This window comes from Onychostoma macrolepis, chromosome 24, assembly GCF_012432095.1.
Source record: "Onychostoma macrolepis isolate SWU-2019 chromosome 24, ASM1243209v1, whole genome shotgun sequence".
Classification (NCBI taxonomy): domain Eukaryota; kingdom Metazoa; phylum Chordata; class Actinopteri; order Cypriniformes; family Cyprinidae; genus Onychostoma; species Onychostoma macrolepis.
The window spans coordinates 5,280,705-5,294,025 of record NC_081178.1 but is presented as its reverse complement, the minus strand read 5'-3'; the positions used below and the strand labels follow the sequence as shown (position 1 = coordinate 5,294,025).

The 13,321-nt window shown below is 38.3% G+C and overlaps 1 protein-coding gene across 3 annotated transcripts in view; it reads right to left on the bottom strand.

The window, feature by feature from the left end:
• agap3 (ArfGAP with GTPase domain, ankyrin repeat and PH domain 3) overlaps positions 1–13,321 on the bottom strand; it is a 171,436-nt gene that overhangs the window by 90,641 nt on the left and 67,474 nt on the right. For 2 of the 3 annotated variants that reach the window (XM_058765033.1, XM_058765034.1), the window contains exons 2-3: positions 4,950–5,008; positions 2,427–2,514 (exon numbers count right to left, since the gene is read on the bottom strand). In XM_058765033.1, coding sequence (XP_058621016.1) covers positions 2,427–2,514; positions 4,950–5,008 — 147 coding nt within the window. Of the gene's footprint in view, positions 1–2,426; positions 2,515–4,949; positions 5,009–9,687; positions 11,469–13,321 lie in introns of those variants that run through there. The other variant, XM_058765032.1, reaches the window with a different exon arrangement.

Below are 13,321 nucleotides of genomic sequence, written 5' to 3'. Positions count from 1 at the left end.
ACATTCCTACTGCAAAAATAATTTATTTACTAAAGAAAATGCAAGTGATGCTTGCATGCAAAACAGGCTGAAATTGGTCCGAAAATCCCTTTTAGTAGTTCCACGATCCAAAAGATTTGAGGAATCAATTAGTTCACAACTCTAAAATAAGTGCAATAATGCTTGCATTAAGAAGCACCAAAATGGTTAAAAAATGGTTGTTTAACTGAAAAGAATTTAATTTAACAGCTTTTTTCTAGCGCATTCACTGAAGCTTTTAAAGTAATTGCATTGGAGCCAGTAAGGGCATGTCTGAACATGTCAAGATAGGACAGAACAAAAATCCCTTCAGCAAAGTTTCCTGCTCATTCTGACATTTGGCAGAAAGCCGTGCAAAATAGATTTTTTTCAGCTCTCAGTTTTTGCTGCAAATGCTAAAAAGAAAATGACAATAAGGTACCAAGTCTTACTGTCGCTGGCAGAGGTATATGAGACTTTTCGCGACGCTTTTGAAATTCATCCCTGGTTTGGGTCTTCAGGAATCCGTCGTTCTGATTCTAATCTCTAATTTAGATTTCAGAGGGGCAGCTGGTGCCAAGAGGGCAGAAACATTTAATCTCTCCGCTGTCACTCAAAAGTAAACGCCGAGGATTGATGACACGCTTGGCGGCGGCAGGCCAGGCTGCCTGACCCTCTGTTGCCATGGCAACAGCGGAGCAATCGTAGAGGCGGAGCATCGGCGTGGAACTCAAAGCTTCGTCTGTGCAGGAGCCAATGACAGATTACAAATTAAGGTCAATTTCAATCAGGAGTCATTTAATAAACCTGGGAATGTCTGCAAATGCTTCATGCAGTTGGGAATCACAGCTGCATTAAGCACTCGTTTAATGCAATTGCTTTTCTGCCAAATATGAGTATATAACAACAATACAATATCAGACGAAACAGGAAAGAGTCTGAGTAAATGTCTTCATTACTTGCATAGTCTATGGATATGATATTGTGTTAAAACCATGGCTTTGTGGACATGTACTACAGTACTATCATGGTATTCTTTGAGGTTGGTCTACTGTGAATGAATATAGTAATAATTCAGTGGTTAATAATAAAGTGGTGGTCTCAGGTAGCAATACCAAGGTACTTCCATATATACTGGCATATTACCAAAAAAACATGGTAGTACCAGAATACACTACTATTCAAAAAGTCTTAAAGTTTTTAAAAAGAAATTAATACTTTTATTTGCAAGGATGCATTAAATTGATCAAAAGTGACAGTAAAGACATGTATAATATTTAAAAAAATATTGCAAATGTAATTTTTTTTTACATAAAATCAATACAAATACATAAAATACAATCCTTTCACAATTTTGTTTACTGGCTTGATATGATGATAAAATTGGATGCAACTTACTCAGGAAAGGCTGGTAAGTGATTTTATCAAACTAGACTCATGTTAAGACATGTTTGCTTTACGGGGATACTTTCGAAACAGTGTTTTTATCATCGATTCTAAGGTAATCTTGCCCCACAGGCTTCTTGTGTAAGTGCATTACCAACATCACAATTTTTCTTTGCTATTACAAATTGAGGAACAACTCAAGGTCTTAATTACGTACATTGAACCCAGAATATTTCTTTAAATAAATATGCTGCCGTTTAAAAGTCTGGGGTCAGTGACATTTTTAAATGTGAAGTCCCTTATATGCTCACCAAGGCTGAATTTATTTGATCAAAAATACAGAAAAAAAATGCAATATTGTGAAATATTATTACAATTTCAAAGAACTAATTTCTTTTTAAATATATTAGAAAATGCTATTTATTTCTGTGACGCAAAGCTGAATTTTCAACATCATTACTCCAGTCTTCAGTGTCACATGATCCTTCAGAAATCATTCTAATATGTTGATTTGCAGCACATTTCTAATTATTATCAATGTTGAAAAAAGTTGTGCTGCATCATATTTTTGTGGACACCTTTATACATTTTATTTTTCAGGATTCTTTAATGAAAAGAAAGTTCAAAAGAACAGCATTTATTTGACATTATAAACATTATAAATGTCTTTACTGTCGCTTTTGATCAATTTAATCCATCCTTGCTGAAAAAAAGTATTAATTTCTTTAAAAAAATCTCACTGACCTAAACTTTTGAAATGTAGTGTATTAATGCAAATAAAAAGAAGATCTTGACTGAAGCTTGTTGCGTGTTTCTAAAGTTTGACTTTTAACCTCAGTGTCAACCCAAAACCCTCACAGGCCATTTCTAGCTGCCAAAATAATTTGTTCATGTAAAAATAAATAAATAAATGCAGTGCATAGATGAGCATATGAGACAGTACAAATTCATGGCCAGAAAAGTCTGCTCCGCGGCAGGAGGTCTTGTTGGGTGACTGGCCCTGACAAACACACTGTAGTCGGCCCTCCCCGCGGCTCACTCACCCTCGGGCGACTCCTCCTGGACATATGTTCCTGTCAGATACCGATGAACTAACGCCGACTTCCCACTGGACAGGTTTCCCACGATGCCCTGCATGCAGAAACAGACATGAGTCAGGCCAAAACAGAGCAGCAAACAACAGTGTTTGGATGCATAAAGCAAACCGAAGAGAAAACAAATGACTGTCTGGAAGATAACCAATGGGATTCATTTCAGGATATTAAATTACTAATGAAACTTAAAGGTGCTCTAAACATTTGCCTAATAGACAATAATAACTTTCATCAACTATTCCCTAACAACAGATGGAGAACATCCGTTGTGCATCCAGGATTTCCTTCTAACGAGTCGAGATCCTTTCCGTCATCAAACAACACGTCAAGCGTGGAGGAAGCAACTTTCAGGAGTTTCCTCACACCTGACGCAACTGTTCTGCCTGTCTGTCCACTGTATGACGGCTGTTCCTGCGTGCATAATTCCCCCACAGCTGCGAACAGACAGCTTTATAAACATAACGAGGACAGATTTACCTGTCTTTCTCCTCTAACAAATACTGAAAAGGAACGACGAGGGGAGCACCAATAAAGACAGATGGAGATTTTTGAAGAATGCAACTGGCAATACTTTCCCCTGAAAGGTTTACACCATTACCACTGAACTCTGAATGTTGAATGCTATTTATTATTTTTGATCATTTGACTTTCCACCCACCCAACCCCATTCACCATAAATGATAAGGTATTAATAATAATTCAAAATGTCAATAACAAAAAATATATTACACTTTTTCCATTTAATTTAATTGCTGTTGTTAGCATTTGTTTAATTCACCTATATTTTGATTTAATTACAGCCATTATATTGTACAATATCAAAGCATCCAATTTTTTTAAACTTATATTTACACTTTTTCATTTTAATAATAATAATAATAATAATAATTATTATTATTATTAAATATATAAATTAAATAATACTTATATAATACTAATACAACTAAATATTATTATAATAGCAAATAATATTTCTTAATATTTTAGTTAATATATTAACACGTTTACCTTAATTATGGCTAAATACACCAGACCAATTAAATTAAATATCAGTTTAAAAAAGGCCTCTTTGATATTATTTGATAACAATATAATGACAGTAATTAAATCAACACAATCCATATATGTACATACATACATTCATACAACTAATAAATAATAATAACAATAATTATTAATTATTATTAATATTACATATAAAAGATATATAAATTAAATAACACTTATGTAATACTACTAATTATTATTATAATAATAGCAAATAATTATTTTAATATTTAAGTTAATATATTAACAAATATATTATAAATGCACCAGACCAGATAAATGAAAACGTGCAAAAAAAACAAACAAAAAAAAAACAATAACACTAGCTTCTCTAATCTTTTTGTATTCCATCTATTTGTTTTCTTTTTATTTATTATACAATTAACAAAAGCAAAAAAGGCCTCTACCACTAGCTTGCTCTATTCTTTTTCTATTCTATCCGTTTTCTTTTTATTTATTATATAATTAAAAAAAACAAACAAAAAAAAAACTTGTGTACTGTGTTAAGCTAACCGAGACTTGTTACAGCACTTGCATATCATTGCTCTTTTGTTGATTTTGATTGCTTCCATTGTCCTCTTTGATATTATACAATATAATGGCAGTAATTAAATCAAAATTTAAATGCATTAAACAAATGCTAACACCAGCTCTTGACAATGTGGTCGTGCATCACTAGGAACAAGTTGACCTTCAAAAAGCACAGAATACTGCTTTCGTCATGGAAATGGAAAGCTTTCCATTCTTTTCCCAAAACCCCAAACATCCTCCTCCATCATCATTTAAACACTGGAGGCTCATACTGAGCAGCGTTCGGGTTCATCAGAGGGTGGTGTGTACTGTTAACAAGGTTCAGACAGTAACAATCTTCCTCCTTAATAAAGGCCCAGACGAGCAGTTCGTTACCCAAGCGGCCGCCGCAGGCCACAAGAACAAAGAGGAGGACAGAATCTTCATTAGGAGAAGACTGGATGTAAAAGCTTTATGAGCATATTGTTTCATTGCGTTGCCTCATAATAAGAAGATAGAATGAGGGTGTTCTTTAAATGGGATAATTATGACTCAGGAGTTGGATTAGCTGATACTGATACTAGTAAAACTATGATTTGCATAGTTGTATCTATATTTTGTACTATTAAATGATCCATATACGGTGTACAAAATAATATAGCATAAATTGAGTTATTCCAGTCACATTTTGACAGTGATATTGTGTTTGAAGCATCACTGAATTCTGTATTTTCTGACTGGTGGCTATTCTGAGGGAACATCAGTAGAATAACTCAAGAGTGACACGAGTAGAAATATCATTACAGGGATTGACTGACATCTCACTGCTTGCTGAATAAATTCATGTCAGGATCTACTGTTCCGCATAATGTTAAGAGATAAAATGACACGGCAAAGGGTGGGAAGATCACTCACCACTTTGAGCTCTGGTACTGATCGACTCAATGTCCATTCCTGACTGTTAACGAAGGAATCTGGAAAGAAACAGACGGAAAACTTTAGTAAGTGATGATGTCTTTCATTTCAACCAACACTATACATTGCTTCTACACATATAACAATCCTTATGACCATCGACTTGGAATATCATTGACGAAATCATCAACAATAATCAGAAAATCATGAAAAAAACAGATTCATGTTGTTATTTTTCTTAAGAAGTTTTTTTTGTAATGTAAATAAATGACTTATCAAGCTGACAAATAAATGCTACATTTATATTTAAATCAATTCTTGTTTTTAAATGACAGATGAATGGTCTATTTTTTTGTCAATTTGAAAAAAAGGAAGGATTATTCTTTACTTTTAAGTGTCCCTTAAAAGTAAATTGAAGGAACCAGTTATATTAGTTTTTTTTATAACTGATATAACCAGTTATAAAAAATATGATGGATAAAATAGCTAATGTTGCCTTTAAAAAATTATTTAGTTATTTATTATTTAAATAAGTCAACTTATTTCTCAATTATTAATTTTTGAATGCATACATTGATAATTGGACTGCCACTTAAAAATAAATTTAAGAAATCAGTTTATTTTTAAGCGTCCTTCCTGGTCCTCATAACACACAGACTTCAAAAACAGTACCTACTGTAAATTAAAATTATGTAATTCCCTCATGCAGATGATCACTGGCTTAATTGTTACTAATAATCATGTTTGTCATGTTGGCTACATGAACCAACATGACCGCGAAAACACGAGCCTCATTGGCCCAGTAAAATCCTGCCCATTTCCGTGCCCCACACACACACACTATCTGTTGTACAGCCATTACATCATCACAGCGGGCACATGGGCAGCCTTGTTTAAAGCACCACAGAGGTTTGTAGCAGTGCATTGTTCGGTTCATTTTTCACTCCGCTGCTCTTGTCCAATCTAATCAAAATTACTATTCAAAGCGTCGGAGAAGAGAAGAAAAAACCCTTTGTGGATTCAAGGGACAGTGAGAAAAACACACCAAGAAATGAACCCATTTGTGAGCCAACTTTTCCATGCATGGTACCAAAAAGAGTCTCATTCAGTTTGTGTGTTATGGTGAGAACATGGTGTGCTAAGCGTAACGCACGGCAAGTCAGGAGGTGTTTTCTTTCCGTCCTTCATTTAAACTTGACGTTTCACCCTCCCTTTGCACTCAACAAACTGCTGAAGTGACTCAGATGAGATTCTTCCTGCTGCGCTCAGCAACATGCCCTGATGAATCCAGGCGTTTTCAACCTCCATCCACACTCTCACACACAGATCCATGGAAAAGTGGACGTACGCCAACAGGCAAACACATCCGAACATGACAACCACACCTCGCAATCCCACAGGACGGCATATTACCATTTTTTCCCAAAGATGTTTCGAGTCAAAACAAATCAAAGTAATTAGACTTCAGATGTCAAGTAAAAATTGGCTACATGTGATCTAAACTCAATGAGGCAGGTATCAAGTAAATACTGCGGTATTTGAGAGCGACAGATGTGAATTTGTCACTAAAATTAAACCCTATTGCTGTAAAAAAGCATCAAACTGATGTTGCGCTTCAATTTGAATTGCAAACAAAGCCCTTGTTGTGTCATATGGGAGCCGAGGCGAACTTTATCATCATCATCAAGCTGAAGAAAAAAATTACTCAGAGCTTTAAAAGAGGGCAAGGCCGTTGCAAATCACAAGGGAGAAGGTTTAGAAATAGTGCAATTTCAGGCCCAGTTGGAGACATACAGAGTTGCATGGAAATCAATAGGCATTTTAAAGCCTCTTTTGAAAAATGCAGAGCATTTTGGTTGAATTAATGGACAGAATGCATATCATGTGTTTCTAGTTCTTTCACACTGTTAAATCAGAATGGAAATCCTCTGTGCCTTTATAACACACAGTAATGGATTCTTTCGAGCTTTCCGTGATTCCCAATTTTTTAGCTCCGTACCCTTTGAAGTGACCTCACACCATTTTGCTGTTGAAACCCAGCCGTCACAACCCCAAGGCCGAAAAGTCATCCGAATTCCTTCTGAGCAGACCTATAAGGAGAGTCTGGCACTTTGTAGGCAGGTGAGGGAAGGTAAAGTCTTCCGGGCTTAAAATACAAAGAACTCACAGCTACAGAAAACAGTCAAGATCCAGGAAAGACCTGCTTGTCAAACTACCAGGGCATGTAGCAACAGGTACACACAATCCGCAGACATAGGCTTTGGACCAAAAAGCTCTCAAGTTCAGCAAACACACCTACATTCCGTCTGTCAGTCAACTTTCGCAAAGAAAGGTCAGTTCGGGGAGTTTGGGAAGGAGAGTTTCCTTAGTAACCAGTGAAAATAAACTCGAGCAGATGCCAAGGGTGTAAACGGCTCTTAATTTGTTATCTCCGTTTGACGAATGACTAATGGTACTGCCTAAAAACAAGCCCTGTAAGTCATTTGCGGAAGCTTGTTGTGCTAAATGGAGCTTTTCAAGAGAAGGTAATGTGAGTAGATTGTTACAATTAACGCAAGTCCATTGATTGGATGACAGCCAACTTCTTTTTTAAGATTTTTTTTTTTAAGATTTTTTTTTTTTTTTTTTTTTGTGCATTTTTGCCTTTATTATGATAGGACAGATCATAGCTGACAGGAAGCGAAGTAGGAGAATAAGTGGGGGGTGGGATCCGGAAAGGTCTTTGAGTCCGGATTCAAACTCGGGACGCTCGTAGCGCAACAGCGCTGTATGTCGGCACGCTGCCCACAAGGCTATCGGCGCCGACATGATGGCCAACTTCTCACTGGATCACTTTAAAGTGGCAGTGTCACTGGTTTTGCCCAAATACTGTCCGATAAAGTAAAGCATAACATGAAATAAATAAAACTCAACAAAAACTTAAAAATAACCATATCTAATAGTGCATCTGAACTGATCAAATCATTTAAATGAAAGCAAACTATTATGTGGCAAAAAGACGACACAATCTAGTTTGTTATAAAATTAGTCTCTGCATATTAATATTAAATGCAAATTAAAGGATTGAATTAGTGCTGTCAAACGATTAATTAATTTACAAATAATATATACTGCATGTGTGTATTTACATATACATAATATACACAGTACACATACACACATTTTGTAAACAAAAACTTTTATTCTGGATGCGATTAATCGCGATTAATCATTTGACAGCACTAGATTGAAAGCTCTTCTTTTATTCTGAGAATGAAATAGAGATGCACAACCTAAACAAAATCTTTAAAAAGTGTCATGAAAGATTAAAACATGTTTTTGAGATATTAACAGATAAGTGTTTTTAGATTTATGGATATTTATGGATAATCTCAGCATCACTGACTCCATCCATCTTTAATGTGAATGTGTTAATAAATCAGCCCAATAAAATATATGAATCAACAAATCTGAATAACACTCTCAAAACGTATTACAAATGCAAGAGTGCAATCAAACATATTTTGTAGATGGATAGATGGATAGATAGATAGACAGATGCAGTTTCCATTCCAACATTTTTTTACATTGTGGTGAGACTTGTGCTGAAATGTGGGTCTCCACTACATAATAAGTGCTCAAAACATCTCAAGGTGTACTGCCAATAACATCATCTTCAATCCTGAAACATGTCCTCCTAATTCAAACATAAGGACAGCTCTATTTCAATAGCAGATGCGCTAGAAGCTCTCCGCTGACATTTCAGTCATCTTGTGTTTGCAGACGTTTCATTCAAATTATATATTGCAACCCGGCATCTTCGACAGCTATTTCGCACTGCGCTTGCAAGCCAGACTTCACTGAAAAGCCAAAAACATAATAAAAACAACCCATATAATTTGTGTTAAGCTTATATAATGCTGCGCACATACTTATTACAAACATTTACATCTGATGAAAATGCCACAGGCAAAACGAATCAATTTTTCATAAGGATTACAAGGGAGCTGAGGTGACTTAAGGTTAAGAGCCTAGGCCTGTATACATCTTGTCTCACTCAACGTAACTTAATCCCTTTTTAAAAATCACAGCGTAAAGCTCTAAAACTGCACTATTTGTCTTCACTACCTCTGAGACAACGCACAAGCTGCAGGCAAAAGATTGAACAGACAAGGTAAGAAAACATGTTTAAAATATCATGAGCTTGTTGTCTGCATGCCGGGTCACGATTTAACCTTCAGAGCGGTGAATGCAAAAACAATCCCATGAAAACAGGATTGTTACATATCACAAATTCCAAAGTAGAAGGTTCTGATAGTAGAACAGAGTCATTAAATTATTCCCTCTATTTATTCGTCTACATCATCCATCCCTGACTCATTCCTGCAGTCTATTTGATTACCTTGAAAGCGTTAATGATTAAACAAGATTTGATGGACGCTTTTTTGCTTCCTAATTCAATTGCAGTGCAGACTTACACTAGAAGAAAACTCCTCTTGGAGCCAATTAACAGCTCAAGCACACACACACTCCAACAGAGCCAAAGCACTCGGAGTGAATAATGCATTTAACCTCTTATTATGCCTGTTGGTGCTGCCCAAGCCAGACCTTCAATATCGTTTTAATATTTAATCAATTTGCCCTGCTCTCCAAGGCTACATCCTGGCACTCAGAGTCTGTTCTCTTCAGACAAAAAGCAGCACCTTTTCCTGCATCAGACTGGGATGTGGAATGAAATTATGCATTTTACACAACTTACCTTGACCTTTGCGCAAACCAATGCCAGCTAGAGTCTCTATAGCAACAGAATCTGGCTTTTTATTTCTCGCAAGGGGGTGGCTGCCAACTGCTTGGCTTTCAGTGCACAGCTCAGATTTGTTGCTGGACAACGGGTCTTTCCTCTTAAAACGACTAGCAATTAGCTGCCAAAAACTAGTCTCTGGTTGCAATTGTTTGGTGGGCTTTGTTAGTTTGGCAGGACGGAGAGGGACCTCCAAGACTGCTACCTTGCCCTGAGTTTGGTACTGTATGTACTGCGTGGCCCCTTGATCCTCATCTTGCTCACAAGCTGGCGTTAACGTCCTGCCGGTGAGGTAGGAGAACGGGCGAGTAGTTTGCATAGATTGTTCTCCGATACTTGAAGTGCGTCTCCGTTCATTTCGGTTCTCCTGCTCGGGTTGATTCCGATTCCGCTTCATCCTTAGACTCAAGCTCCTCCGGAGTGATCCGAATGTTGTCTTCGGTTCCTCCGTCTTGTTGGGTTCCTTTAGCCTTGTTTGTTTCACCACCACTTCCTTTGCAGTTGCCTGTCGACCAAACCATCTCCATCGGAAGCCTGGGCGAGGCAAACTACCGGTGCCAGTGGAAGCGTGGCTTGCAAGCTCATCCTGGGATCCACTACGCTCTTTATTGAGCTCAAGAACAGTCATGCTAACAGGCCGTGGTTTGTTCTTGCTTTTCAAAGTCCGACGTATTGGTGGTTCTTCTAGTGGACGAGGAAACAGGTTAACAGAAGGCGGCATGTCAGGTTTTATTCCGTCTATCGCACGAAGCTCTGCACGTCTTGTCCTACACCGCTGGACCACATCCGGGCAACCTTGCTTATTTGGGGTTGCGGTAGGCAGAAGATCGTTGTTTGAGTTGGTAGCTGCCAACATACAATCACTGCGAGGTCTTGTAGAGCTGTCTTGGTGGCCGGTCGCTGTGGTTTGGTGTCTCCTGTTGTCGTCCGGGAAGATGAACATGCTCAGCGCTCTTCTGCTGCCCAGGAGCCGAAGCCCATGTGCAGGCCTTCGCAAGACCACCACATGAGGTTTTGTTGCATTTTCCACAAAAACAGCATTACAAATTATTTCCTTAATGGGAATGTGGCAAACATCAGCACAGAGTTCTTCGATCCATGCTTTGTCTTCCCCAGCCAAGTCGAAGTCTTCCGCAGACGCTTGTTGCGCACAGCTGTCCTGGAGGAAAGGTGGTAACCGGTCGGTTCTCATTCCTAGTACTTCCCCTTTCCTCCACCCCCCATTCCCTGTGCTGCTCAGGTAAAGCCACCTGTTGGGCTTTCCAACTGCACTCCTCCTCTGCCCCGGGCTTTCTCGACGTTCCTCCCTCTGACCCACCTCTCGTCTTTCGTCGTCATCCTCTCCCACGTTGTTCTTTACAACTCTCAACCCAGCCTCTCCTCTCCTCTCAGCCCCTCCTGAAGGTGTCAGAGTCTGTACCTCCTCCTGGAGTCCCATTCTGGAAAGCACCAACTTCGTATAGAGTTTTACCGACTTGATCTTAGAGAAGAGACGTGATCCTACCTTTAAAAAAAATCACATCATGGACGCACCTCCAAAAGCTAGTTCTCTGCAACTTAAGCACTCTGTCTAACACAGTCGCTCTCGGAGTCTTTCACCTCCAGGCCACATTCCAAAAGTATGCATAATCCCTCACCTTTGACTTGCGAGAGACGGAGACAGAGTTGGAAAAAAAAAAAAAAAAAACTTCAAACAAGCCCCAGCATGACCTCCCTGCAAGTTTTACCTTGCAAGGGATTATGGGGGGGAAATCAGCACTCTACAAAAACACAAACCTGTGCGCACTGGAGCGATAAATGCAGCCACAGATTAAGAAGTCTTTGGTCTTCTCCTACTGTCAAAAACAGGACTGTGCAACCCCGTAAACAGCAGTGTAGGCAAATTCCTTAATGTTCCGGTTCTTGGCATGAGCGAGAGGGGTCTGTTTGAACTTCAAGCTGTTCCCACATGTCCCAAGGATAACAGCAAAACAAGGAGCAGAATCCTTTGTCTCCTTAAAGCGGAGCCATTGCCAAGGCACCTGTAGAGAAATCCCTGTGGGAGTTACTGCTGTGACTGAAGATTAAAACGGAGGGGGCCTGATGCTTGGGGCGGCGAGTATCTTCAGCACGGTTACCAACATTAGCACAATCCTAAAAGGCATCCAAATTAAAGGGCATTTTGTAGAGCTTCCCTTTCCCAGAGCCTGCCTCGGTTATTCTCTCTCTGGCTCCGTTGTTCCTTCCCTCCCTTCCTAATCTGCCCTCCCTCGCAACTGCATTTCCTCATCCAAATGAACAAGGCAGAAATTGGCAAACAAAACTGGGGAGCTCATTTCATGAGGGCAGGATGAAATGCCAAACAATTCCCCAGTTTTCTCATGCAAGTTTTGTCTATGCTAAAAGAAGTTCATTCAAAAACTTTTACCACCAACTATGCAAACTCTAGGAGGGGGGGAATAAGCCGAGTCTATAAGCATCATAAGAAAGAAAGATCATGTGCAATGAAAATGATTTCCCTAGAGCCAGTGCCATTAAATGTGCATGAAGAAGCTGTCTCTACTATGAAAATACAAACAGAAGAGTTCAAAGCATCTACCCCATAACCAATAGTTTAGCTTTGCTATTAAGATGGCTTACTTGGATTCAGTACAACATGAATATCTGTTTCTAATATGGAGAATCTGACTGGCCTAAAAACCATCTGGATTAGGAAAACAAGAGAGCAGATTTTGTGCTTGTAAAGAGCACCCACAAGTGGTTCCAATGAAAACTACCCCACCTGTCCAGTAATACTACACCGCCACAGAGGGGAAACGATTAGACTGATCCAGAGACTCACTTGACAACATTTAAACAAAGATTCCTGCGGTGCAAAGGAATTCATGAGAGGAAATATTTCAGTTGGACTATGGTAACTTTACATCTGTCATCTGATGGACAAAAATGCAAAAATCAAAGGTAGCAATTCTGTCTAAGAATGGGATATATTGTATTTCATTCATTTCAATATTAGCCACAACCTTAAATCAAACAAATGGTAGCAACTCTTTGCCTTTTCCTTATTTCTTTCACTCATCATTCTTTCCCACTTTTATTTCCTTCGTTCTTTGCATCTTTATTTCTTTTCTTCCTTACTGTCTTTTTGTCAGCATCTTTCCTTTCATTATTTTGTTCTCTTGTTCTTTCGTTCTCTTCGTTTTCTTCTTTCCTATACCCTCTTCTTATTATTTCTCTTTCCTTCCTTTTTTCATTCTTTTCATCCATCTCTTTCCCTTTTTAAGTGCTTTCCTTATTTATTTTGCTATCCTTGCTTCATCATTTCACTCTTTCCTTATTTCTTTCCTGTCACTCTTTCTTTTCTTTTTTCTTCCAGACAATCCGCCTTAATCCAGCGATCCTTTATAAACTCATGTCTGACATCTGACAAGTATAAGTCTGAGAACACACCAGAAGCCACTGAGCACTGATCCTAGACCAGTCTTTCCTTTTTCCAGTCGTTTCTAAAAGTAAAACATTTCTGTAAATTTCTTGACCATGAACCATTGGCATCTTGAGTTTACACCCACTCAGATTAAGATCTTGGATCGATTTCCAATTTACCTAATAAATT